The sequence below is a fragment of the Salvia miltiorrhiza genome, chromosome 2 (assembly GCF_028751815.1).
Source record: "Salvia miltiorrhiza cultivar Shanhuang (shh) chromosome 2, IMPLAD_Smil_shh, whole genome shotgun sequence".
In the NCBI taxonomy this organism is placed as follows: domain Eukaryota; kingdom Viridiplantae; phylum Streptophyta; class Magnoliopsida; order Lamiales; family Lamiaceae; genus Salvia; species Salvia miltiorrhiza.
Window position 1 is genome coordinate 20669033 of NC_080388.1, and position 24452 is coordinate 20693484.

A 24452-nucleotide genomic window follows, 5' to 3' on the forward strand; every position below is an offset into this window, starting at 1 on the left:
TAAAATCAAGTATCAGTTAAACATTCTTCCTCTGACTGAACCTCTAAAGTTCAAAGGAAGCCACGCACTCCAGAAGTACAACCGCATTAAATGCAGAGATCTGAGGATCGTCCTTTCTCTGTAGAGGCCATTCCTTTTGGTGATTACCTTTTCAGAAATGTCCTATCTCCTACTCCTCAACGTAGTCGTTCTCACCAAACAAGGAACCTCGATGATTGAAACCTCAGGCCAAGTTTACATAACTCTCTAACGGAAGAATTCTTGAAGACCATCTCCGCCAACGGATCTATTCAAGAGGTCTCCTATAAATTGCGCTCGAGGATCACTTCAATCTTCACCGATTCAACAACATAAGCTGAAACGCTGTCGAATTCGTTACTCAGCAAAACCAAACCTCCCCAAAGTTTGAATCGAAGAAGAGAATCACAAAGCCAAAAATCAGTCACTGCTGATTACATATATTCTCTTAGAACTTAGGCAAATATTGTATATCCAAAGCCTAAGTAAAACTGACTGCAGAGAACTTGTTCTTTGTGGTTTAGTTGGCAAGTGTTCAAACCTCCTTTCAATGTCTGAACTGAGAGTTTGTGTCGAAAATGAGTTCAGACCAGTGTTCTATCTCCGTGAGATCTTAGTGCCCAGTGTGCGCTACGAGTGAGAAATCCAACCCAGTGTGTTGGTACTGAAGATAGGCTCTTCAGTTGTTTCGGTTTGTTGTGCACCCGTAAGCACACGCATAGGTTTGCTGTGCACCCGTAAGCACATGCCTAGTGAAGTTGTCGGTCTGATCAACTGACCGTGGATGTAGGAAGTGTTTTCCGAACCACGTAAAAAATTTTGTGTTATTTACAGCTTTCAGTATTTACCTTCTTACCTGTGCTCTTACTTTCTTAAACTGAAAACTGATTAATTGCAAAGAGAAACTTAACTGCTAACAACTTGATTAATCTCACAGGCTATTTCGAAACAAAAGTTTTCCGCTGCGTGTGTTATTAGTCTAACTGATCTATCTTCAGATAGTCAGTAAGATTCATAACATCTCTCTGTTTAACAAACTCGACTGAAGCCTTACGTGTATCAGTTAAAGTCTTTGACTTTAACTGATAACTCTTTACTGAAGAGTATTCAGTATCAATCGTCAACCTTGTTTTGATAAAACTCTTATAACTAAAGGTTGAGTCAGTTTGTACATGTCTCTAAGTTTCTTTTTCAAAAATAGCCTATAGGTGTATTCCCCCCCCCCCCATACACCTATTCGAGACCCTCCGGACCTAACAATATCAAAAGACATCAAATTGCAATTTATTTTATGAAGGAAATTACAAATTATTTATGTGAACATCCTTTATAATAATAATAATAATAATTTGTATATATATATATATATTTGTATAATTTTCTTCGGGATAAAATATGCAATATTTACCTGTGTATCTTAAACAAAAGATCGTGAATAACCTTTAATTGGATACGTGGGAAGTATAAATCAACTTAACGAGCAAGTTATGACCATTTAAAATTTGCATATATTAATTATGCTCATTTTTAGTTTTTAATTAATTTTTCGAACTTGAGACAACTGACATGCTTAATTTTTTTTCTTTGTTGTTTTCTTATTTATGACATTTCAATTTTCATAGTACGTAGCTTCATTTAAGAAGATAATATTACATATTAGTATAATTTATGTCAAGAAGAAAATTATAAAATTGTCACGTTACAAAGGAGTGTCTGCAAATATTTTAAAATAATAATACATGGATCCTTTTTTGTTGAATTGATTAATCATTTGTTTAAATCAATAATTATTAAAATCACTTTACAATTAAAATTATACAGTATCATACTTTCACTTTTCTTGGGTCTCATTTGGTTTGCTTTATGGCATTTTGCAATTACAGATGTATCCACAAGAATGTCTCATCATTTTAGAGAAATGAAGGAAGGTGATTAGATGGCTGTTAAAGGACCAAAGGTACATGCTGTATAATATTAAGATATATTTTGCACGCTGATGATGTGATTTATAATTTTATCGGTGTCAAGGCCTTCTGATTTCCTTCCTTACTTTTGAAACGATCAAAAGTTGAATAATTTTAGGACTCCAATATGTAATATGACCTATATGTTGCTAGCCAATCTATTGTAGGGTAAAGCAGGTCTTCTACCTCTGGTTATTCGACATCAAGAAAAAGAAGAACAAGAGGCCTTCTTTTATTCACGAGGATCACTGGCCTAATTGGCTTAGGTACTGGGACTCTGATGAATTCAAAGCCAAATCAGAGATAGCAAAAAAGTGTAGGATGGTACTTATACAGACGAGAAGTCTAGACAGATTGGAGTACGTAGTAAAGTATTATAAACGTATTTAAGTATTATTTTTATTGCTCTAATTCTTAAATATAGCTCGTGATATATATATTATTGTAGGAAAAGATGCAGGAATTAGTTGCTGATTCTGATGATGATTCTGATCTCCCAGAGATCGATATGAACAAGGTGTATGTGGAGGCTGTTGGTGGACTCGACAAGAAGAAGAGAATGTTTGGAGTTGGTGGACTTGCAGCCAGCTATAGGAGCAGTGAGCAGTCGAGTGGTACATCTCAGTTCCATGGCCATACTGTCGATCCACAGCGACTTGTAGACTTGGAGCAGCAGTTGCAGGATGCCTTAGCGGAGATAGCACGTCAGAAGGAGGAGATGAGGCAGAAAGAAGAGCAGACCGATGCTCGATTTGAGGCTCAGCAGCGTATGTTCGAGGACGCTCAGCAGCGTATGCTCGACCAGATATTGGCTAGGCTTCCACCTGGATCTATTGGCTTCGCTAGTACTTTGAATACTTGACTATTTCTATTATGTTTCTTAACACTTGAATATTTTGTTATGTTATGACTATATGTGAATGATATTTTAGAATTTTAATATTTGATTGATTTTGTGTTTTTGGTGATTGGTGTATTGATAATATAGTAGAATAAAAGTATATAACAGGACGTCGATAACTGGGTAGAGCAAATAATTTTATTTTTATTTTTTTAAAAATTAGCGACGGAATTTAAGTCCGTCGCTAAATATAGAGCGGACAAATAGCGACGGAATCGTCGTCCGTCGCTAAAGTGGATCAGCCGAACAGCGACGAAATTTCAGTCCGTCGCTAAATAGCGACGGAAAATTCCGTCGCTGTTTTCGTCGCTATTGACTGACGACGCCTTCGTCGTCGTTTTTCCGCCGACGGTCGCGCCGTCGTTATTTCCGTCGGTAACTTAGCGATGGACCAAAATTCCGTCGGTATTCGGTTTAGCGACCGGTTTTACGACGACAGACAGCCTCCGTCGGCCGTCCGTCGGTGATTAAAAATAGCGATGGAAAATTCCGTCGCTAATCGCCCAGTTTCTTGTAGTGCAAACAATAAATTTGGTATCAAATTTTAATTTTATTAGTTTATAATATTCACTTCGTCCCAATTCAATAGGCCACGGAACTTGGGCACGAATTTTAAGTGAAAAGATAGATAATTATTTGTGGGCCACAATGACATTTAATGTAAATATTGAGTTGAGTGAGGGTGTTTATTATATATTGATTTTCCATTTTAAAAAGTGACATATTGAATTGAATTATCCAAAAAAAAATGGTATATAGAATTGAGACGAGATGAGTAATAATTATTAAGCATATGCACAATTTACGAGAATTTAAAATTATAATTTACGTGAATATAAAATTGCAATCACCGCGCATAGCGCGGGTGATACACTAGTTTAAATAAATTTATAAGTAGACTTGGGACAGGTGACGCATATCTATACAGAGAATGAAGTCTCGGACAACGTACTCCCTCCGTCCACGAAATGTTATCCTAATTTGCCATTTTGATCCGTTCACAAAAAGTTATCGTAATCTATTTTTAGTAAATTTATGGATCTCTTTCTCTACTCACTAACATGTGGCCTCATTTTTCACTTACTAACTTAATTAATTTTTTTCATTTTTCTTTATTTGTGGGTCCTTTCTCAACTAGCCAAATAAATAACAATTTTTTTTTAAACTCCTGTCTCTCTCCATTTGAGCATCCACAATGGAGAGCCAATGTGGGCTCTTAAATGTGGTCCCCACCATTTAAGAGCACACTCTCCACAATGGAAGAGCCCACCCCTTGGCTCTTTAATTTCTATTTTCATTTTCTATTTAATTTTATATTATTGTTTTTAATTAAAATTAACATTAAATTTAACAACTTAAAATTCATTAAATAAAAAATCAAATATTACATTAAATAAAAAAAATGAAAATAAGGAAAAATTACATTAATTTAGATAAAATTAAATCTACGAACTATGGCTCAACGGGACCAAAGCGTGCCCATATATGCTCGACTAAATCATCACGGAGGCGAGCGTGCAGTCCACTGTCCTTCATGTTTGCGCTTCGGGCCATAAAGGCGGCAAATTCCGGTGGTGCTCCGGTATTGAACTGTGTTTGACGAACGCTACTTGATCCCTCACCGGCATCGCCATCCCAAGCTGCTGCAAATTCTCCTTCATCCTCAATTATCATGTTGTGCAATATGATGCACGTAAACATGATGCTACATATGCTCCTGCTTCCATAGACGAGACGAGCCTTTGATTATACCCCCAACGAGCTTGAAGAACGCCAAAAGCTCGTTTCACATCCTTTCTTGCAGCTTTTTGCATTAGTTTGAACCTCCGCTTCTTCTCGTCGCTCGAAAATGTGAAGCTTTCCACCCCTATACTTGGCCAATCCGGATAGATGTCGTGAGTTAAGTAGTAGCCTCTGGTGTGGTGGAAATTGTTGGCAACGAAGTGCACTGCTGCTTCATTGCCTGATAGGACGTCATTGAATAACGTGGACTGGTTGAGAATGTTGATGTCGTTATTTGAGCGAACGACTCCGAAGAAGCCGTGCCATATCTATAAATCTTGTGAAGCAACAACCTCTAATATAATCGTGGGCTCGCCCTGATCTCCTCGAGTGTAAGCGCCATGCCAAGCCACTGGACAATTCTTTCAAGCCCAGTGCATGCAGTCTAGGCTCCCCAACATTCCCGGGAACCCATGTTTAGCCTCGTGCATTGCAGTGTGTCGTTGAACGTCGGCAGTGGTTGGCTTTCTCAAATATAAGCCGCTAAAAACACGAACAACGGTTTTACAAAATTTCTTCAAGCACGCCAACGTCGTCGTTTCTCCTATACGGAGATATTCGTCACAACAATCAGCAGCAATACCGTACGCCAATTGCCGAATCGGCTGTGCACTTCTGGATCGATGAGAAGCCAAAACAGCTACAAGCATCGGGACGTTGTTGGAAGTGAGGATCGATTTCTAGCGCATTCACAATGCGTAGAAATAACGCTCAGCTCATGCGAAAACGACATTGGAATAATTGTGGCCCATAAACTGCATCGGGAGCAAAATAATCCCGATGCAAGCGCTCGCCACCAACTTCACGATCACGAAGAATAACTTTACGCTTCTTTTTCGGTAGAGGAGGATGATCGAATCGATATGAACTCGCCACTTGCATGAAATTTGCAGCAAGACTCATAAAAAACATTTCGGGATTTTGCATAGGATCGGGAAGATGAGGAAGTTGTGGGTTTGGAACTTCTTCGTCATATGAAGAATTGGTGGAAGAATGATTTGAAGAATTGTTGGATGATAACATTTTTTTTTGGAGAAAAGGATTAGAGAGAAGTGAATGGGAGATATGAATGAAGAAGTGAATGGGGATATATATTGAGGAAAATTGAAATAATTAAAAAAATAAATTGAAAACAACATTTGAGCAATGACTGCCTCCTCCAACGATACAATTCCAACGTTAAAAATCTGATTTTTTTTTAATTAAACGCGCCCAATCAATCTACTGATTGGGCGGTGTCTTTCACGCGCCCAATCAATCTACACGTTGAGCTCGGAGCGCGGGGGGGGGGGGGGGGGGGGGGGGGGGCTCGAACTCACAAACGAGCCTCCATTGCTGATGCTCTTAGGATAATATTTTTGTGGATGGAGGAAATATATATTACTATCAAATAGGTTGATAGGTCAATCTCTCAACCAAAAAAAAATAAAAATCTGTGTACTAGTCGTCGTGCCAATTTAAATTTAATTAATTCCTAAATTCTCAAAAAGAAAACAACAATTAATTCTTCATCCAAATTGGTTGCGCGTGACTCTCCCTCCTCAAATCTTCCCCAATCAAAATTCCAAATCCCCACCGCCCGTCGATTCGGAACCTCAGAGCTCAAATCACTGTCATTTCCCTCAATCGCACGAATTCGATCCGGCGGCGAGGTGATGGCCGGCGCTGATGCTGATGCTGCGGCGACTCTCCGTTCCGCGCTTGCACCTGCAAACCTGTCGCTCGTTTCCGCCCTTCTCGCGTGTGCAATTGCTCAGTTCCTCAAACCTTTCACTACTTGGTACTTTTTTGTTTCTTGTCTTTCTTAACATTGTTGCGATTTGTTTATACGAAGAGGCTGTGTTGATAGTGTGGTGTGAATCTCTTATTTTCCGTATGGTTCTTCAAAGTACCCACTGAAGAAGAGATTACCCATGCTATACGTTCTATTGTTTGCTATTTGAAGCATTGCGTCCTAAATTTGCAGATATTGTATCGATTGTAATAAGGAGATGCAATGTTGAAAATTTAATTAATATGTGTGTGTTTAATTGTATATTACCAAGAAAACTTACTGATTGCTGTCGGTTTTCTTAGCTGCTTGGCTAGTAGCAATATATTCATATTCCATCCTTTGTTTTCTCTTTCCGTTGGAGAATCCAGACTGCTAGGTTTCGTACTTAAGGGGGCCCAACGGTCACATTTTAGTATTTTGGTTCCTGTAATACATAAGGATGGCTTTTCTAGTATATAACGTATTCAATGTGAAATCTTGTTCTTTCTCTAGAGATGATAAATTGATATCTGAAACATATATGTAAAGTTTTGAATAGATGGGCTCAGTGGCGAATTCAGGAATTGTCGATAGGGGCTGAACTTGTTGAAGTATTGAGCCTTAAAGTATTTGCATGGGGTTGGGGACGGTAGCCCTCAGGCCAAATTTTTTGGGTAGTCCGTTTTGGCTCAGGTAGAATCCTAATAGGCTTTATATTAGTGTTTAGTCACTTGCTATAATAAATAGGTGATCTCTTTCTATTGATTCAACAACAGGTACATTAAAAGCACATAAAAAGCCTTCTCTACATGTTTTTCTTAAAAATTGTTCAATCTTCCACAAAAATAAACTAATTTTCATTATTAATATAGTTATAATCTTATTCCAAGTTTCCAACTAGAGGATTGACTCAAACTTTGCATTGAAAATTAACTAAGAGAGGAAAAGGGGTAAAAATAACACAATTTAACAAACTAATATAACAAAACATTGCAAAATGTTAAGCAATTAACGTAGGTGCTACGAACGCATAAAATGAGGACAGATTCTTTTATAAAACAATGTTTGTATTGAAAAGTAAGAAATTACTTTCCTATTAACTTTGATTATTAAAACAATGTGTTATGTTCTCTCTCTCTCTCTCTCATTAATGAAGGGGGGATGGGGGGTCTTCAGTCACCTCTAGCCCCCTGAATTCTCCCCTGGATGGGCTCGAACATGATGGATATAGATTGCAACAGCTGAAAACATTTACGACGTCTATATTTCACTGCTTTTGGGGGGTTTGAGAGGGAAAACAAATTTGCGTGATCTTCACCTTTCTCTTAGACTTCATGTTTGCTAAAAATGCTATTAAGGCATTGATTTATTGGAGTGAGTTGCGAACAAAGTTAGCTATCTTATGAAGGATTCATTTTTGAAGACCATATAAGAAAAAAGCATTTTCTCATAGCTATTTGTCTTCTAACTTATGATTTATATGTGTTTTATCGTTTCTCTGTGAAAATACATAGTAGTGTTGGCAATTCATTTTTTTGTCTTAAATTAAGGAGGATCAATAATGGTTCCTCATTTCCCCTCGAACCCCCAACCTATTGGTTGGAGGGGATGTGGAGCTGCAATTCATTGTCATTTTAGTGACAATTAACTACCTGCCAACTTGTATTAGATGGAAACTTATAGTTTCTGTCATCATTCTATTTCTTGTTTGATTTTTCAATATGGCCCATTTAGATATGCAGGTTGAAGGTTAAAAAATGGGATTCTAGAAAGATGGTTAGCTCAGGTGGAATGCCATCATCACATTCAGCGACTGTCACTGCTCTAGCAACTGCAATTGGCTTGCAAGAAGGAGTTGGGGGGGCATCATTTTCCATTGCAGTTGTCTTGGCATGTGTTGTATGTACTTTCTAAACCAGGTTTTCTCCATCCTTTTAGCATTGCATGCTTGTTTATCGAGTTCTAAGCTATGTTTGATCCCATCAGATATGGTAATTTTCTGGTATATATTTGATTTTCTTATCTTCTTCTTTGATGAAGGGAATATGTTATTAAGTTCAATGTCACTAAAGAAACCATTGTAATTTAGTTAAGCAGGGGATAATTCGTAAATATTATTAGGCTTTGTAACCTTTTTCCTAATTGTTTTCCTGGCTAACAATATTGATATACTACAGGTGATGTATGATGCTACTGGCATCAGACTTCATGCTGGTCGGCAAGCTGAGGTGAGATCTGGTTTTACGGTGATAGGATGGTCTTATATTGGTCATTTCAGGCATTTCACATTGGATTGTCGTAAATTAGATAATTTTATTTTTACAGTTTTTTTCTGCCAAACTTGAAAACATTTATCCGCACTGACGCTGCAGTTATTGAATCAAATTGTGTGTGAATTGCCTCCTGATCATCCTGTTGCTAATGTCAGACCTCTTCGAGATTCGCTAGGCCACACTCCACTGCAGGTATGGTTTGCTGAAGTACATTCCTAATTCTAGTATGGTTGCCTGAACTGCCCTCATTCATTTCGGTATTTTATTCCCATCGGATGGAGGATTTCTATACATATAATCTTTACTCTTCCCTTAGATATGTAGAACAATTCTGTAGACTGCTAGTAGAAATAGAATATGTCCTACGGATGGGCATAGCACCTTTTATTTCTTTCTCACGAAAAAAAGGTTCTCATTTGAACACTTCTTTTTATAGGGGTTGGTTATTATATGGGAAGAGGTTCAAATAAGAATCCTTATTTACAGTGAAAACGAAAAATCATTCTCAATCCTTCAATTGTGAAGATATATGGTGGATGCATCATCTTGATCGATGAATGCAACATCAGGGTTCGAATTCTGAATGGAGCAAAAATTTCATTTTTTTAGTACAGTAAATTTCATTGCCAATACACTAATTTTGTACGTCCAGTGTGTTCTCACACTCCCACAATAAATATAGTTCTTATAATAACTAATTTTATATAATATATATGTGTGTGTGTGTATATATATATATATATATATATATATATTAAATTGGTTTGGCTAATAAGATATCGATGTCAATCAAAGTGTAGCTGAGTTGGTAAGATGCCTTTCCTCAACTAGTAGGTTGGGAGTTCGAATAACCGCGGAGTGGAAATGGAGAACTATTATTGATCCTTAATAGTAAAAGGGGAAAAAAAAAAAAAAAAAAAAAAACCAAACTTATGGTTTTCTCCTCTCCCAACTCAGGTTGTTGCTGGTGCTTTGTTGGGATGTATGGTGGCATTCCTCTTGAAAATTACCACATGACGGTGTTTAACTTTCCATTGATATATCAAAATCGCTTATAAATCTTGTGAAGAAATGGAAAAGAAATGACGAGAACATGAAGAATCTGCGGTGAAGGTTTTATTTATGTAAAGCTGGTTTGATTTAGATGTGATCCTGTTACTAGTCGGATATTCATTTAAATGACATTGTGAAATTGTGTATAGTATAGGGTTCGTTAAAGTTTCTCTTCATAATGTTCCTGAATGTTTTTGCCGCGTCTAGCATGTTTTACGGGTTCGTTTATCTTCCACCGAGTGAAATTTATATGCAATATAGTTGGCTCACACACTACAGAATTGAAGTATATATACATGTATTCATACTTGTAGTAGTAATACTAATAACAACTGACCAGTCACTTTTATATGGTAGTGAATAACACGAGGTTGCAAAATTGATGTAACTAGTTTAATTGAGTGATGGTTGTATCGTATATTTGGACATATACAAGTTTTCGCCATTAAGGAAGACTCGTTTAAAATTATTGGAATAAGTTTTAGTAAACTCATAACGACCCAACTCTAAATTTGACATATGCTCTCACATATTAATGAGTCTTTTTAGTGTATTTTGTTCACTTGCATATTCCCTAAGAAACATCCTAGAGGTTATTCACCATAGAATCGTTTTAAGTCTTCAGAAAAAAAAACTCGTTCACTTGCTTAACTTTAGCGTTTTTTTAGGTAGTCTTCAGAAAAAAAACTCATCTTGTTAATATGAGTAACACTCATCAAATCATTTAAACTCTCTATAAGTAGCAGTCTCATTCCTAGTTCTGGAATTCCTCTCTTTCAAGTGTATTTCGGTTCGTTTATATCCCTCTCTGCTTTGAAACGTTAACAAAAGTCCATTTTTATCTGTCCATGTTCACCGACAATTATTCCTTACTTCTGCTCATTGAGCCACAATGTATTACTTGTTCTATATCTAATTATGAATGATTAAGTAATTAATAAACAAACTATATGAAACATTGAACATAGAACGTAGGCGTACGACAATCTGTTGAAGCCATAAATTGATCGATGAAGATGGCTATGGTTCGCACATCTTCGTGAAAAGGCACTTAGGACTAAATATCTAGTAATTCGTTTGATACGATAAGTTGTAATGCAACATCTAATGTTCATTTGAACTATTGTAAGTTAGAGAGTCGAGATACAAATGTTGTGGACTGTGTACACTATAACGAGCAATATCGTCTTACGATTGTTATTTGAGGCTTGTCGAAAATACTGTTAAAGATGTTGGTACAACAAACAAATCGAGATCAGAGTTGACACTCTTTCTTCGGTAAACAATATTGATTTGCTACAATGCACATATACCACAATAATTGTCTTCATGATACAATTATTCAATGAAAGAGCTCTCAAGTAGTGCGGTTGAGATTTTCTCTCACTAGAAGAAGTTCTCAAACATCTCTCTTGACTGCACACCCTTCTCTATATTAAAAACGTTGCAAGATCTTCTGATTATCAATTGTTGAGAAAATATTCTTCTCAACGTATATGACTAAATAATCTTCAGTGCAAAAGATGCTATCAACATAAGCAATGAATATGGGTAAAACCAGTGTCAACTCAATCATTGGATACACTAATTGAAAAAATTAATGTTTGTCACTTTTAACCATTTCCTTAGGCGGGTGTGAGGTGCCCTGAATGTCTTTATGTGAAGACGGGGTTTCTATTCTCCTCTCTCTCTCTCTCTCTCTCTCTCTCTCTCTCTCTCATCATACATTTTACAAAAAAAAAATGAAAATTTAGTAAGGTGGGAGTGTGACTCCGGTGCCAATGTCTTTCACGATACTATCGACACTAATAGGCCATTTCACACAATTCTTCCTAAGGTCAGTTGCACCAATCCTTGGGACACATGCTTCGAAATAACTTATTTGCATCAATCATTTGATAAAAATGGCGTAGTTGGGATGAATGGTACAAATATACCATTTCACACCATTCGCCCCAATGTCTGGCGTGCCAAATAATTGACACAAATGGTACGAAATGGTATATTCGTACCATTCATCCCAATGTTTGTGGCGCCCGGGTTTTGACACAAATGGTACAAATATTCCATTTCACACCATTCGTCACAAAGTCTGTCATGCCAACACCTGGGACAAATGGTATAAATATGGCATTTCGTACCATTCGTCACACAAAAATGGTGCAATAAAACCATTATAGACTTGCAGTTTCTTCCAACAAACTCAAGTATAATTAATGAACGAAGTTCGAATCAACATTTTATTCATTTTCCAAACAATAAATTACAAATCTCATGAGCTAATTAATGTTCCAAATCTCAACAACTAACACAAAATCTAACTAAATTCATAAATTATTTTTTTCATCAGTTTGGAGAAAAGTGTCGTGCGGGGGCAGGGTGAAGAATTGGGGAAGGCTATATATTGTTGTCTTCACCAAAATCATGCTCACTTGGCATGGATGGAACAAATTTATTTTTTCGTACCACTCGTTCCTCGCATATGCAGGACAGATCTCGGGGTGACCGGCACAAATTGTGCTAATGGTTTCATTCACACCTATTGTACCAATCCTTGCCCCAACCGATCTTGGTACGGGCCATATGGATGAGGCTAATGGGCGTATTTGGCCCCTTCCAGTCCTCAGGGTGACACAATAAATCTTGAAACAGATTGTATGAATTCATACCATATCGTTCCAAATCTATTTAGATATGGATTTTCATCTGATAATTCTCGAAGATCTGGAACTCTAAGAACTCATCGGGGAGAGATAGCAGCGGAGAGAGAGAGAGAGAGAGAGAGAGAGAGAGAGAGAGAGATTTTAAAATAAAAAATAAGAAAGTGATTGGAGTAGATGGTAGTATATCAGTAACGGTGTATCAGAGCAAAATTTTTAGCAGTGCGACGAGAGGATTAGGGATTCAGAGTGGTGGAGGTGCAGCGAATGAACTAGGTTTTAGAGAGAGATAGAGTGCAAAAGTAAAGAAATGAGATAGAGAGACTGCGGTTTTTTATGTAGAAGAAAGAATCTATTAATTTTCGGTATTTTGTAATGGCTGATACGAAAATCGCCTCATATACTTACGTAATAAACACTTAATAATAAATACTGAAAAAATAATTCCACTCTTTGGACTTCCAAATCATAATAGAAGCCACAAATTAAAAAGTTTGTATAACATAATCAAGAACGGTCAAATGCGTTAATAAAAAAAAGTTTGTTATCAAGTTCATCAAAATAGTACTTCACTATTTTTTTTCTTTATCTTTTTAAATATAAAAATAAATATGTGTATCTGTATGTGTGTAAATATATAATGGAATATTTTTGAATATCTAATTGAATATCATGATTTTGAAATTGATGCAGCCCAAGGTTCGTCGTTGAAAAAGCAGGAGTTGAAAAAGACGCCATTTGAAGATGGTGGAGTTGGCGCATTGATTTTTTTGATTTATTTACTTTTGGGCCGAAGTTGGGAGGCCTTGTTTATTTTATTTTCTGCATTGTTATTTTAGAGCCCAATAGTTTAGCTTATTGGGTTATTTTCGAAAATTAGGGAATAAGGGCCTTGTTTGGCTGATTAGGGTTTTATTTAATTTGTTTCCTTATTAGACTAAGTTTAGTTTTTGCCTATATATAGGGCTTTTAGGGTGTGGCCGAAAATTGAACCTTTTATTAATAAAAAACTGTGAGTTTTATTCTCTCTTGAGAGCTTTTTCGAATTCTTCTTGAAATTCCAAGTCGAATTCATCTATCGGCGTAACGGCGAGTCAACCAACCCTCGTCGGGTGTCATTCATCGTCCCCGAGTTGCTGCCTCAACGTCACGTTGGGGTATAAGGATTCTATCGCCTATATCATTCAGTGGGTTAGAATCAGAGGTTTTGGGATCTTCCATCATCTATCGTTCGTTAGTTCGTTATCAAGCCTTCTGCTAGCATATTCGTTTTGAACGGTCTGGCAAGGATCGTATCAGAAATCATATTTCATAAATAATTGAATAAAAAAGTATTTGTACTTGTATTCAAATCATAAAAATTTAAATTTGAATTCAATACTGAATTGAATTTTAATCTGTATAGATCCCTAATTTAAGTTCAATTAATTGAGTTTGCATCTATTTGGAAATGATTGTCGTGGCGAAAAGTCCAATTAGTAATTGGAAATGACACACAACTATTAATATGAACAAAATAATGTTGTTTCGCGTATGAGATTTACTAGGTTTAGTCTAATAAATCAGTAATATGTTTTTCTTTTAATTTTTATTTTCTTGAAGTCAAATTTATCTAGGGGTGAGCATCGGTTCGGTTCGGTGCAAAACCCCACCAAAAAATGAAAACAAAAAATTAAACCGATGGTTAAAATTGAAACCGCACTGCACCAATTGGGGGGCCAAACCGAACCGATAAAATCATCGGTTTCGGTTCGGTATACCGCACCGATGCATTTTTTTTTTCTTTTCGAAAAAATCATATTACAATCACGAACAAATCTGCAGAAAATGAATTGGTTAGTTTTTTTTGTGAGTGGGGCGGAAAAGGTGAAGTTACTACATGCCTAAATTTCAACTGTTTGATTTGATGCGACAACTGCGGAGAGTAAATGGGCAAGTTTAGCTGTGTTGGTCTTGAAGACGCCGCTGCTGAATTCTCGGAGGTTTCTGGTGGAGAATTCACAACTGGACATCTTCCTCTGGTGGCGCCATCTCTCACCGTCCACCGTGAAAATCCCATCTCCGAGAAGATCTTCCAAGATGTCGTGGTGGAACGAGCCCTGCATATTTGGGAGAGAATTGGATTTGGAGTTTAGACGCGTGTATAGTGTATTAGGGTTAGGTTTAAAATTAGAAAATTAATATATATTGTAAAATATAAATATATAATAAAATATTAATATTTATCGGTTCGGTTCGGTTTAAAACCGCACCAAAAACTGAAAATCGAAATCGAAATGAAAATTTTCAGTTTTCAATTTTTGGAATCGAATCGAAAACCACACCAGCAGAATCGAAACTGCACCGCACCGGTTCAGTTCGATTTTGCGTTGTGGTTCAGCTTCTGCTCACCCTTAAATTTATCTACTTCGTATTTAGAACAATGGTATGTCCTCCAAGTTGATAGCCACATGTCCACTCTATTTGGCAATTATACTTTTTGATTATATAAATAATTTTTTTGCTAAAATTGTGACAACCAACCTTATCTAGGGGCCGACACATGGACTGTGAGTGCTTTAACTTAACTAGGCTAATTAGCGAAAATGATTAACCTTTCTAACTTTGCTAAAAACTTGGTTAATTAGCGTAATTAATTAACCGATACTCATATCAATTGTTCAAAAGAACCCGATTTGATGTGGAGTATGAGGACTCTGGTCAAATTTGGATAATTTGTGAAAAGAAAGTTGAGTGTCCGAGAGCAACTCAATTGTTCAATTTTTTTAAACAAATAACAATGTTCTTAAATGTCTTGTTTCCATGAAGTTAAGAGGAAAGGACTTGTCAAGGATAACCTTGACCTTCTTGTACTACTCCTGACCAACACCATCTCCTGCCCTCCACTGCGTCCAGCTCCTTTAATATGTAAACGATTTTAAATCTTAGGGTTGATTACTAATGCACTCAGTGAATTTAATGACATTTTTTCTTTAAAACTTCCTTTAAAGAATTTTCTGCTTGGTGAAATGCATGTTTGCAAGAAGATATAGTAACTCTTTAAGAAAAAAGTTACTGTAAATTCTAAATACTGGTAAGCCGGAACCCCTTTAACTTTGCACGCATTTTTTGGTTTGGTGTTGTTTGCTGGGTGCTAGGTACAGGAGACCCGACATAATCGAATCCCACACCTAGACTTTTACTAATGTACAGTACCCTGATCCATCATCTCTGATTTCGGGACCCCGACAATTTGCGGGTACCCCCCTGACGAGCCCAAGTTTTGTGCTCTTTTTTACCTTGTTGTGTTTAGGTCTAGATCAAGTCTTTGTGTGTGTTTTTTGCTTGTTTTTGTATCTGGGAGGACACTTATTTGGCAAGGACTCGTGGATGCTATAATGGGCAATATGGAGCAAATCCGATGAGAAAAGGGAAGGCACCTCAATGATCAAGTCTAACGAAGCCTATAGGCTGAATGCAATCCAAAGATCGAGAGTCACTTTTGATGACCTGCTGGGCATATTTTGATCGAGTAGGTAGTACAGCTCAGATGAGGAGTTCTATTGTGTTCTGTGCAGTTGGAGCTACTTCTGGGAGAGAGTGTTGCAGCTAAGGCTATTTGCCGCTAACCAAGAAGTAGCCTGACTTACGCTCAGAAATCAGCATCCACCACGAAAGGCATCGAGGGCATGTAGAAGGGCAGAATGAAGGCATGAATGGTGAACAGGGGAGCAATACATCATGACCAGGCGTCCAAGGCTAGATACTGACGTGGCAGATCCGGTACATGAAGAAGATGCGCGAGAATATTCCTTTTCCCATGCGCTGAGAATATATGAACGAAAGCTTGAAGATATGCATGGATCGGAGGATGGAGTTTTATCAAAGGTAGAGTCCTTGCACTTGTCGACTCTATCTCATGTAGAAGAAAAACACTCCAGCCGGAGTTGAGCTCTCCAAAACCCTAGCTGTGTGTTGGCCTTTGGCCCATGCCTGGATCTCTATATATACCTATTCCATTTCATTTTGAAGGGGTACAACGCACGAACTAGGGAGTAGGAGCAAGTACCAAAAATAATCTTTTATTTTCTGCATTTAGTTTAGTTTATGTTTAAGTCCCGGTTTGGGTAAGACGTTTAGTTTATGCTTTATGCTGGCAGAGTAGCATCCTGCCCATTTTTCCCTTATTAAGTAAGTTTACTTTGTTTTATTTCCATGTCTTATTTATCTTTTGTTTTCGTAATTTACTTTACGTCTAGCTAAGTTTATAAATCTGGACAAGGCATAGATGTGTCGCAGCCCGACATCTAGCCAGTGATAGCGTAGACCGGGTATCGATACGACTAAAAAAATGATAAAGGAAAACAAGGGAAACTTGATAATTAATTAATTAATTTAAGATTTATTAAAAAAGAAAAGGAAGAAAAAACATCCCTTGAAAGCACAAAGACGCAGACTAAGGGCACAAAACTTGAAAAGAGAAGGAAAAACTAAGTAACTTAATACTGAAACTAAGGATAATCATCCATGTCATTCGACCAACGCCCATGGACAACATTATTCATTGCAATCATATTGGGCATATTGGTGAGATCAACCACAAAATCCCTCGGCTTGTAACCCATTTCTTCCGCATTCCTGAGACGACTTTTAATACAACATTCCGAAATTGCATGTACAGGCTCTCATCCCTTTACCGAGCCCTTTGGACGACCACGTCCGCGCTTCTGCTCCGAGAGCAACTGCATCCCCTGATTAACCTGCTCCTCTAACCTAATTATACGACTCGCCATCTCATCCGGAGTAGGATTGGACTGCTTCTCAATATCAATCGGAGAAATAACCCGCTAGGTCGCTGAATCTTCTGCCCTAAATACCGATTGCTGCTCTACCACAGCTCCTCCATTCACTCCCGAAAGGATAGGAGAATCAGTCTCTGTGTTCGTCCCAGCCGCCGACGCCAAAGAGTTTGGCGCTTTTGCCAGCTCATGCTCCAGACGTTGTGCTCTGATAGTGTTCTCAAGGGCTAACTCTTTCTTCTGTAAGCCGCTGGCCTCACAGTCGAAGTCATCATTACGCCCTTTAAAACCCTTCATGGGACTCGCAGCCAGGCGTCCCTCTGTAGACTCCACATTAATATCCTCATCTACCACCTCCAAGTTTTCCTCCTCAACATCTTCTGCCACCAAGGATCCAAAAGAGTTCCCCAACAACTTCTTCGGTTCAGTAATCTTGGACCCAACCTGCTCCGATTCAGCCACTACCGGCTCCTTCCCAACCTGCTGCCTTCCACCGACCTGCTGCCACTCAAGCATCGGCTGTGGCTGGGATTTCTGGATAATCGGCTGCGGTTGCTTCGGCAGCGCCGTATTCGTATCCTTCGCCTCCCCCGGCGCCACCGATTTGTTCTTGAGACATCCATTGGGAGAATGTCCCGTAATCTTGCAACGACCATAATAAAGGGGAAGAATTTCGAAAACAAATTCCACATGAAAAGAGAACTCCTCCATATCAATAAGTATAGTATTAGGGATAGGAAGAGACATATCTATTTCAACAAGAATACGGGTGAACTGTCCAAAATCTCTTCCTGCCGACGCACCATCGATCTTCAAGGGGTGACCCAAGAAACGTCCAATGCCAGAGATAACTTGTGGATTCCAGTACTCGATTGGAAGGTAATGAATTCTGACCCACACGTTAGCTAAAGGAGAGTTTTCCTTGAACGGATCAAAATTGCAAGTCCACTCCCGGAGCCAAAGATTCCCCTTCGAGAGTTCCCAGATCGTCTTCTCCTTCGCTATAGCTTTATCAGTCGCCATAGTAAATCGGAGTGTATAATAGCTCTTTCCCAACGGAATCAATTGCCAAGGAGAAGCTATACCCCAAAGTTGTTGAAGCTCCGACTTCAACTCCATAGTTGAACGTGGCTTATCACCTTTCCCAAGCAGGAGGCGTCCTGTCAACGCGTGCTCAAAAGCTTTAACCTCCTCAAGATATAAAGCCTTTGGAATTTTCAGGGAGAATTGATCTCCCTCCTTCGTTGGACGCAAATCGTGATACACATGGGCTGCTAAATCCGACCGCTTAACAGGTCGCTTCATAGTGGCGTTCGCATAAGAAATCCGAGCGTTTCCAGCCACGCTAGGGTTTGTAGTATTCGCCGCGTCGTTGCCTGATGAAGGGGAAGACCGAGTTGGAGAGTTGGGCTTATTTATGGTTTGTGGCTTTTCAAAATTCGCAGAAATGGAGGGGAGGTTAAGGGCTCCCTTGTCGCGAAATCCGGCTGACAGAGAAGTGGCCATCGATCAGCGAGAGGCGACGGGAGAAATACGTACGACTAGGGCAACGTCTGCATCAGGGCTCCCGAAACTCAGCGTCGATTCGAAGCGAATCTGATTCGCGCTGCACCGGTGGAGTAGCGCCTCGCTGGAGGAGGAGAAGATGAGCCGCGTCGCACCGGAAAGGCGGAGGCGGTCGTCTTGTCTCTGGCAGAATCACACCGGAGAGGAGGGAGACCGTCGCCGACGCCAAAAGAGGGTTAGCGACGGCAGACCTAAAATCTCCAAATCGTCTGCATTCTCAAAGATGAAAGAGAAGAAAACCTAAACTATGTTATATATTCTCTTGCAAAGTTTTCATATCCACACAAATTAGATAACTCATCAAGCGGAAGCTAATAATAAATCATGCTAAAACAAATGAAATATCATCAACATTAATAGAAATATTGTCGGCTTAATAAATCCAAAAGTATCAGGATTCTTGTCAATAAAAACAAAGGGAGTATAACTAAATATTTACAAGAATTCATATTGTTCAGGGTAGCACAGCAAAACGTGACCAGACTATATGTATGAAGACATATAGCTGAGAGTGACAATCTTAATTAAGTTAAAAAAAACTAGTCTTCAACTGTTCATACTACCGTATGGGAATAGAATACGGTACCAAAAGACATCTGAAACAACAAACCCTCCAGCGGCCAGCCAATCTCTCTCCTTGCTCATCCTGCACATTTAGAAATACATGCAGGGCTGAGTATAAAATACTCAGTGGACATAAGCTGAAAATAAACAATCTCGCTCTTAGAGCTATATATATATATAACTTGCCACTTATGCTATACACAGAGGTTTTACTCAAAAGAACCCGTGTAAGCAATTAATAAATTATAAGCATCATAAACAATAAATGATAGACTGCAGTAAAAAATACTCAACATGTAGTACCACTTCTACAACTCATCATCATCAAGATACTGAGAAGTAGGCCTCTTTCTCAAGCACCGTAACCGGCTGTCCCGACAGTCGGCTCACAGTCATTTCTGACCGGCCAACCCGGTACACAGCTCACGATCACCTCTGTGTACACAATCCCGCTTATGGTAGGACCCAAATTCGTCTCATCTGAAGGAATATTAAACTGAATTAATACTCGATTTGCCTAAAGACCGTTTCTTGGATTATTATTAATTTATCATACAACGATTAATCCCTAACATGCCCCTATGAATTTAAGTGTTGCACTTTGGAGTTCAGAAATACCTGAAGAATTCGGAAGAATTCGTCAAATTCGCAGCTGAACAGACCAGTCAGCTTCAAGCCTTCGTTTGAAGCCTCAAACGTCCTCAAATCGTATTTTTCCCAGAAGTACGACTTCTTCGTCTTCGAGAGAGATTTCCGTGGCCGCCTAGTTCTGTGGAGGAAGTTATGGCCGTTCTCCCGAAACTGCCAGAACTTGATTTCCTGCGAAAATCTGACTCCAATTCTCAACGTTGGATGGACAACGAGCTATGAGAATTCCCAAGCAGTAGTAGCCGCCACCCTTAGTGCCGCCCCCTCTCTTTTATTGCTCTCTCAAACCCTAATTTTTTGTTGTACAGCTTGATACTGAGAGCAGATAGCAGTATTTATATTTAAAATAAAATACAATCTAGGGCTGCACAAGGAGGTGGTGGACGAAAATTACTGCTTCCTGGGCTCATGAGTCTTTGGGCCAGTCCAGGGATCAGATACAAGGAATAAAGATGAGCCTCAAATAAATTAATTCTCCATGGTCAGCCCAGACCATAATTAATTTATAATATTATAGTTAATTCCACTAGAGAACTAATATTGACTTACCCCTTTATTGTCGATGATGAGTCGGAGCTTGTATTTAGACTTATTAAATCCCCGTATTTAAAATATCCGACATCCATTAATTAATTAGAGCTCTGACAGCTTAAATTAATTAATCTCTTCGTAATCCTTAAGCAGTACCACTCAAACTTTATTATTGCGTCTGAACTTAATCAACCTGCAGGGTTTAACGCAATAAACCTTATTGAGCTCCTTAAGGGGATGTCATTATCCTATACCGGATACGGGTACTAATACAGATAATCAAATATCATATATTGACCGCTATCACCCAAGATACAGAGTACTCAAGTTACTATATAACTCTCACCCATAGTAAGTCAAAGTGATATACGAATCAACATATATATTTGAAATCTTATTAGTATTAAGATTCTATTAAGTCACCGAGATCTTGATTCTTCACTTATGTCAGATAGAAGAATACATCTCACTGTGATCCTATCAATACGTTATGACGTACCAGTATAGACAAGTAGTCAAGACAAACTCCTTCCGTCTATACTGCAGCCTAAACCAACGACTCGTCCTAGAGTCATCTCGGCTGTGATAAGTTTATATCTCTTAAGGTTATTCCAATTATATGGTCTTCTATGATCTACAACACACCATATAATCTACTTATATAGAGACAAAGGACATACATATGCAATCATGAACACAATCAGATAGGAGATAAAATAGTGAACTTAGGAAACATTGTATACAAGCATAAAACGTTCTTACTTTCAGTATACAAATCCAACATCATCCGTAGAGAGTGGTAACGTACAGGCTCGTCGTCAACAAAATTCGGCAAGTTAATTAGTTCAAACATCATCATTAAATCCCAAAACATTTTTAAAATTCATAAACATCATCATAATCATCACTAGTGTTATACCCGCGCGATGCGTGGTCAATATTTCTTTCATAATTAGCACAATAAAAAATGCATAATGATAAGTGTTTAATAGACGAAGCTGATTTTATCTTACTTTGTAAGTGTCATAAATTACATTATTAATAATGTAATCAAATTACTAATTCATTGTACATAAGGAAAATAATAGTAGATTTTAATATTTTATTAAAATAATTTATTTATTTATTTGTAATGATTGAATATAACTTATAAGTTATACTTCATATTGGAGGAAATATTTAAACACGGCAACTCTTGAAAGATCTCTTTTTTCTTTTATTTTATGCATTAATATTATCGATACAATTATAACATATATTTTTTTCTTTACATTACATTATATTATATATATATATATATATGTGTGTGTGTGTGTGTGTGTGTGTGTGTGTGTGTGTTTGAGTAATACAAATTTTTTATATAATTTTTCTAAATTGCTTTAAGAATATACACTAATAAATAAATATGATAGAAAGACATGCAAAAGGCAAAAATTCATTGCAAGTTTTTGAACACTTCTTTGTACACAACATTTGTAGTAGATGTACTGTCTACATCATCTTCCTTAATGATTAAAATTTTCAATCCACTTCGACATGTGACTCGTGAGACAGCTACATACAATTGGCCGTGACTAAAAACTGGTTTTCAAGAACAAACCAACATGTTTCAATGATTGACCTTGACTTTTGTTAATAGTCATAGCATAAGAGACAATGAGCGGGAATTGTCGCCGTTGAAACTTGAATGGCAATCTGGGATCTGATGGAGTCAGTGACATTCTTGGAATCAACACTTTATGACCTGCATTCTGACCTGTCAGAACCTTTGCTTCTAATACATGGCTGCCAAGTCTTGTAATGACCAGTCTAGTTCCATTACATAAACCATTAGCATGATCAATATTCCTAAGAAGCATTACAGGTGTTCCAACTTTCAAAAATAACTCATGATTAGGAATACCAGAACATCTAAGACTGTTCAAGAATTCTGGCGTGTGGATATCTTGAAATATAGAATCATTTGATTCTGATCTGCATGGAGTATCTGAGCTCAAGTATGATTGACCTTCACTTTCATTCAACGAAATCATATGCTGGTTAATAGACTCCACAACATCTAAAGTTGGTGCCAAAATTGCACGTTCTTGTAAATAACATGCAGTGTCTATGGCTTTATTGTCAGATGAGTAAATGTAATCCGCAATGGTAGAAATAGGATCTCCGTCGTATTTAAGCAAAATGTCATCTGGAATATCAATGGTTGCTTCTCCATCATTAGGACCTCCAATTGTCCCATCTCCAATACTTGCAATCCACTTAGAAAAAAGGTCCAATTGAATTGATTCATCTTCGGAGCAAGTATTCTGAAGCCTCATATTTTTGGTTAGTCTTAATATTGTGCAACTTTTCCAGAGATACGATGAATTGATTGTAGCATGCACAACATCTTGTCTACTACTTTTGGGAATCACTGGTAAAATTTGTCGAAAATCGCCTCCAAAGACTATTGTTTTACCGCCAAAGGGAAGTTGTGAGCTCAATGGATTGCAAAAGCGCATGAGATCTCGTAAGCTCCTATCTAAAGCTTCAAAGCAAAATCTGTGCATCATAGGCGCCTCATCCCAAATTATAAGGTTTGCTTTTACAAGTAACTCAGCGAGTGGACTTCCTTGTTTTATGTTGCATGTGGAATCTTCATTTACATTGATTGGAATTTTAAAACGTGAATGTGCGGTCCTTCCAGTAATAGGATATAAGAAAGTAATGCCCACCTGGCAATCTTAGCTTTAGCTCTCGTGCTTTGGAGTGATCTCACTTATGCCCTCGACTCGTATCTTCAGACATCATCATTGGCGTAGACAGTTCATGTAATAAAATAAACGTCGATCAGAAAATTCCTTACAAAGTTCACTGTTCTCATCTTAGTATGTAATACCCGAGCTTTTAATGACTTGTTTAAGTGCTTAAGTTTGTGTAATTATGGTTTAACTTCCTTGATTGGTTATTTTATAGAGATGAGAAGTTCTTTTTGTTTATGTTTAGATGATGTGGGATTTTATATCCGTATTTGAGTTGAGTATTTGAATAATTAGAGATAATTATTTGAATGAGAACGATGAACTCGGAAGTGAAATCTGAGTCCGTTAAGACGTTTTTGAAATTTTAGACTTTTTGACGATGAATAGTAAATACGGCTATTTTGTCTTTTTGTCGACTTTCAAAAATCTTACATGCACGTCGTCGAGAAATATTCTTAGTTTTTCGATACGAGTCCAAAGACGAAAGTTTGTATTTTTGGACGATGAGTGAATAGTAAACCAGAATTTCTCGATAAACGAACCAAGCTCGTTTATTAGAATTTCGAGAACGAGCTTACGTTTTCTATATTTATATAGAATTACGAGTGTGATGAAAGTGAGTAGAGGTTGAGAGGGCGAGTAACGAAGAGTATGGGTAGTTAGTCGTTAAAACGAGACGAAACGAGATATTTAACGGCTAAATATCTAAGCCTACCCTACCAAGACCACCCCACCCAACCGCCCAAGCCTACCCTTATATATAGGTGGCTGTAGCAGCCACCTTTCTCCCTCATCTCTCACGCACAAAACACACACACACACCAAGAACACCATTAAAGCTCCTTCAAGCTTTTGAGCACCGAGACGAACGCCGATCATCTTTTCGATCACACATCTAAGTAGGTAACATCTCTACCTACGTTTTGATGGTTTTCTTTTCGATTTTCGTCGACGTCGAAAAACGTCGATTCTCGACTTTATTTTGAAACGACGTCGGATCGTCGTGAATTTTTAGTATGTTGTTCTTGGGCAGATGTCAAGCATGTTTAATGAAGGAGTTAAGATCGGTTCGAACCGTAGCTAGGGAACCCAGTTGGGCAACCCGTTTTTGTTCTTCTTGTTCTTCATCCTTCGATTGTTCTTTTAATCGTTGTGACTTGATATATGTGTTTAGGAGCATGCTAGGATGATTATATGTTTAAATTGCATTTTTCCAAGCA

At 37.9% G+C, this 24452-nt stretch overlaps 1 protein-coding gene and 1 pseudogene across 1 annotated transcript; one reads left to right on the forward strand and one right to left on the reverse strand.

Moving 5' to 3' along the window:
- The first annotated feature begins 6139 nt into the window (after positions 1 to 6139).
- Positions 6140 to 9972, forward strand: LOC131011526 (uncharacterized). The gene is made up of 5 exons (XM_057939309.1): positions 6140 to 6445; positions 8161 to 8317; positions 8596 to 8646; positions 8791 to 8883; positions 9649 to 9972. The coding sequence occupies exons 1-5, from the start codon at positions 6321 to 6323 to the stop codon at positions 9706 to 9708; spliced, it is 486 nt and encodes a 161-aa protein (XP_057795292.1). The 5' UTR covers positions 6140 to 6320; the 3' UTR covers positions 9709 to 9972.
- Positions 9973 to 21926: 11954 nt separating this feature from the next.
- Positions 21927 to 23161, reverse strand: LOC131011523 (uncharacterized; annotated as a pseudogene).
- Positions 23162 to 24452: the final 1291 nt, after the last annotated feature.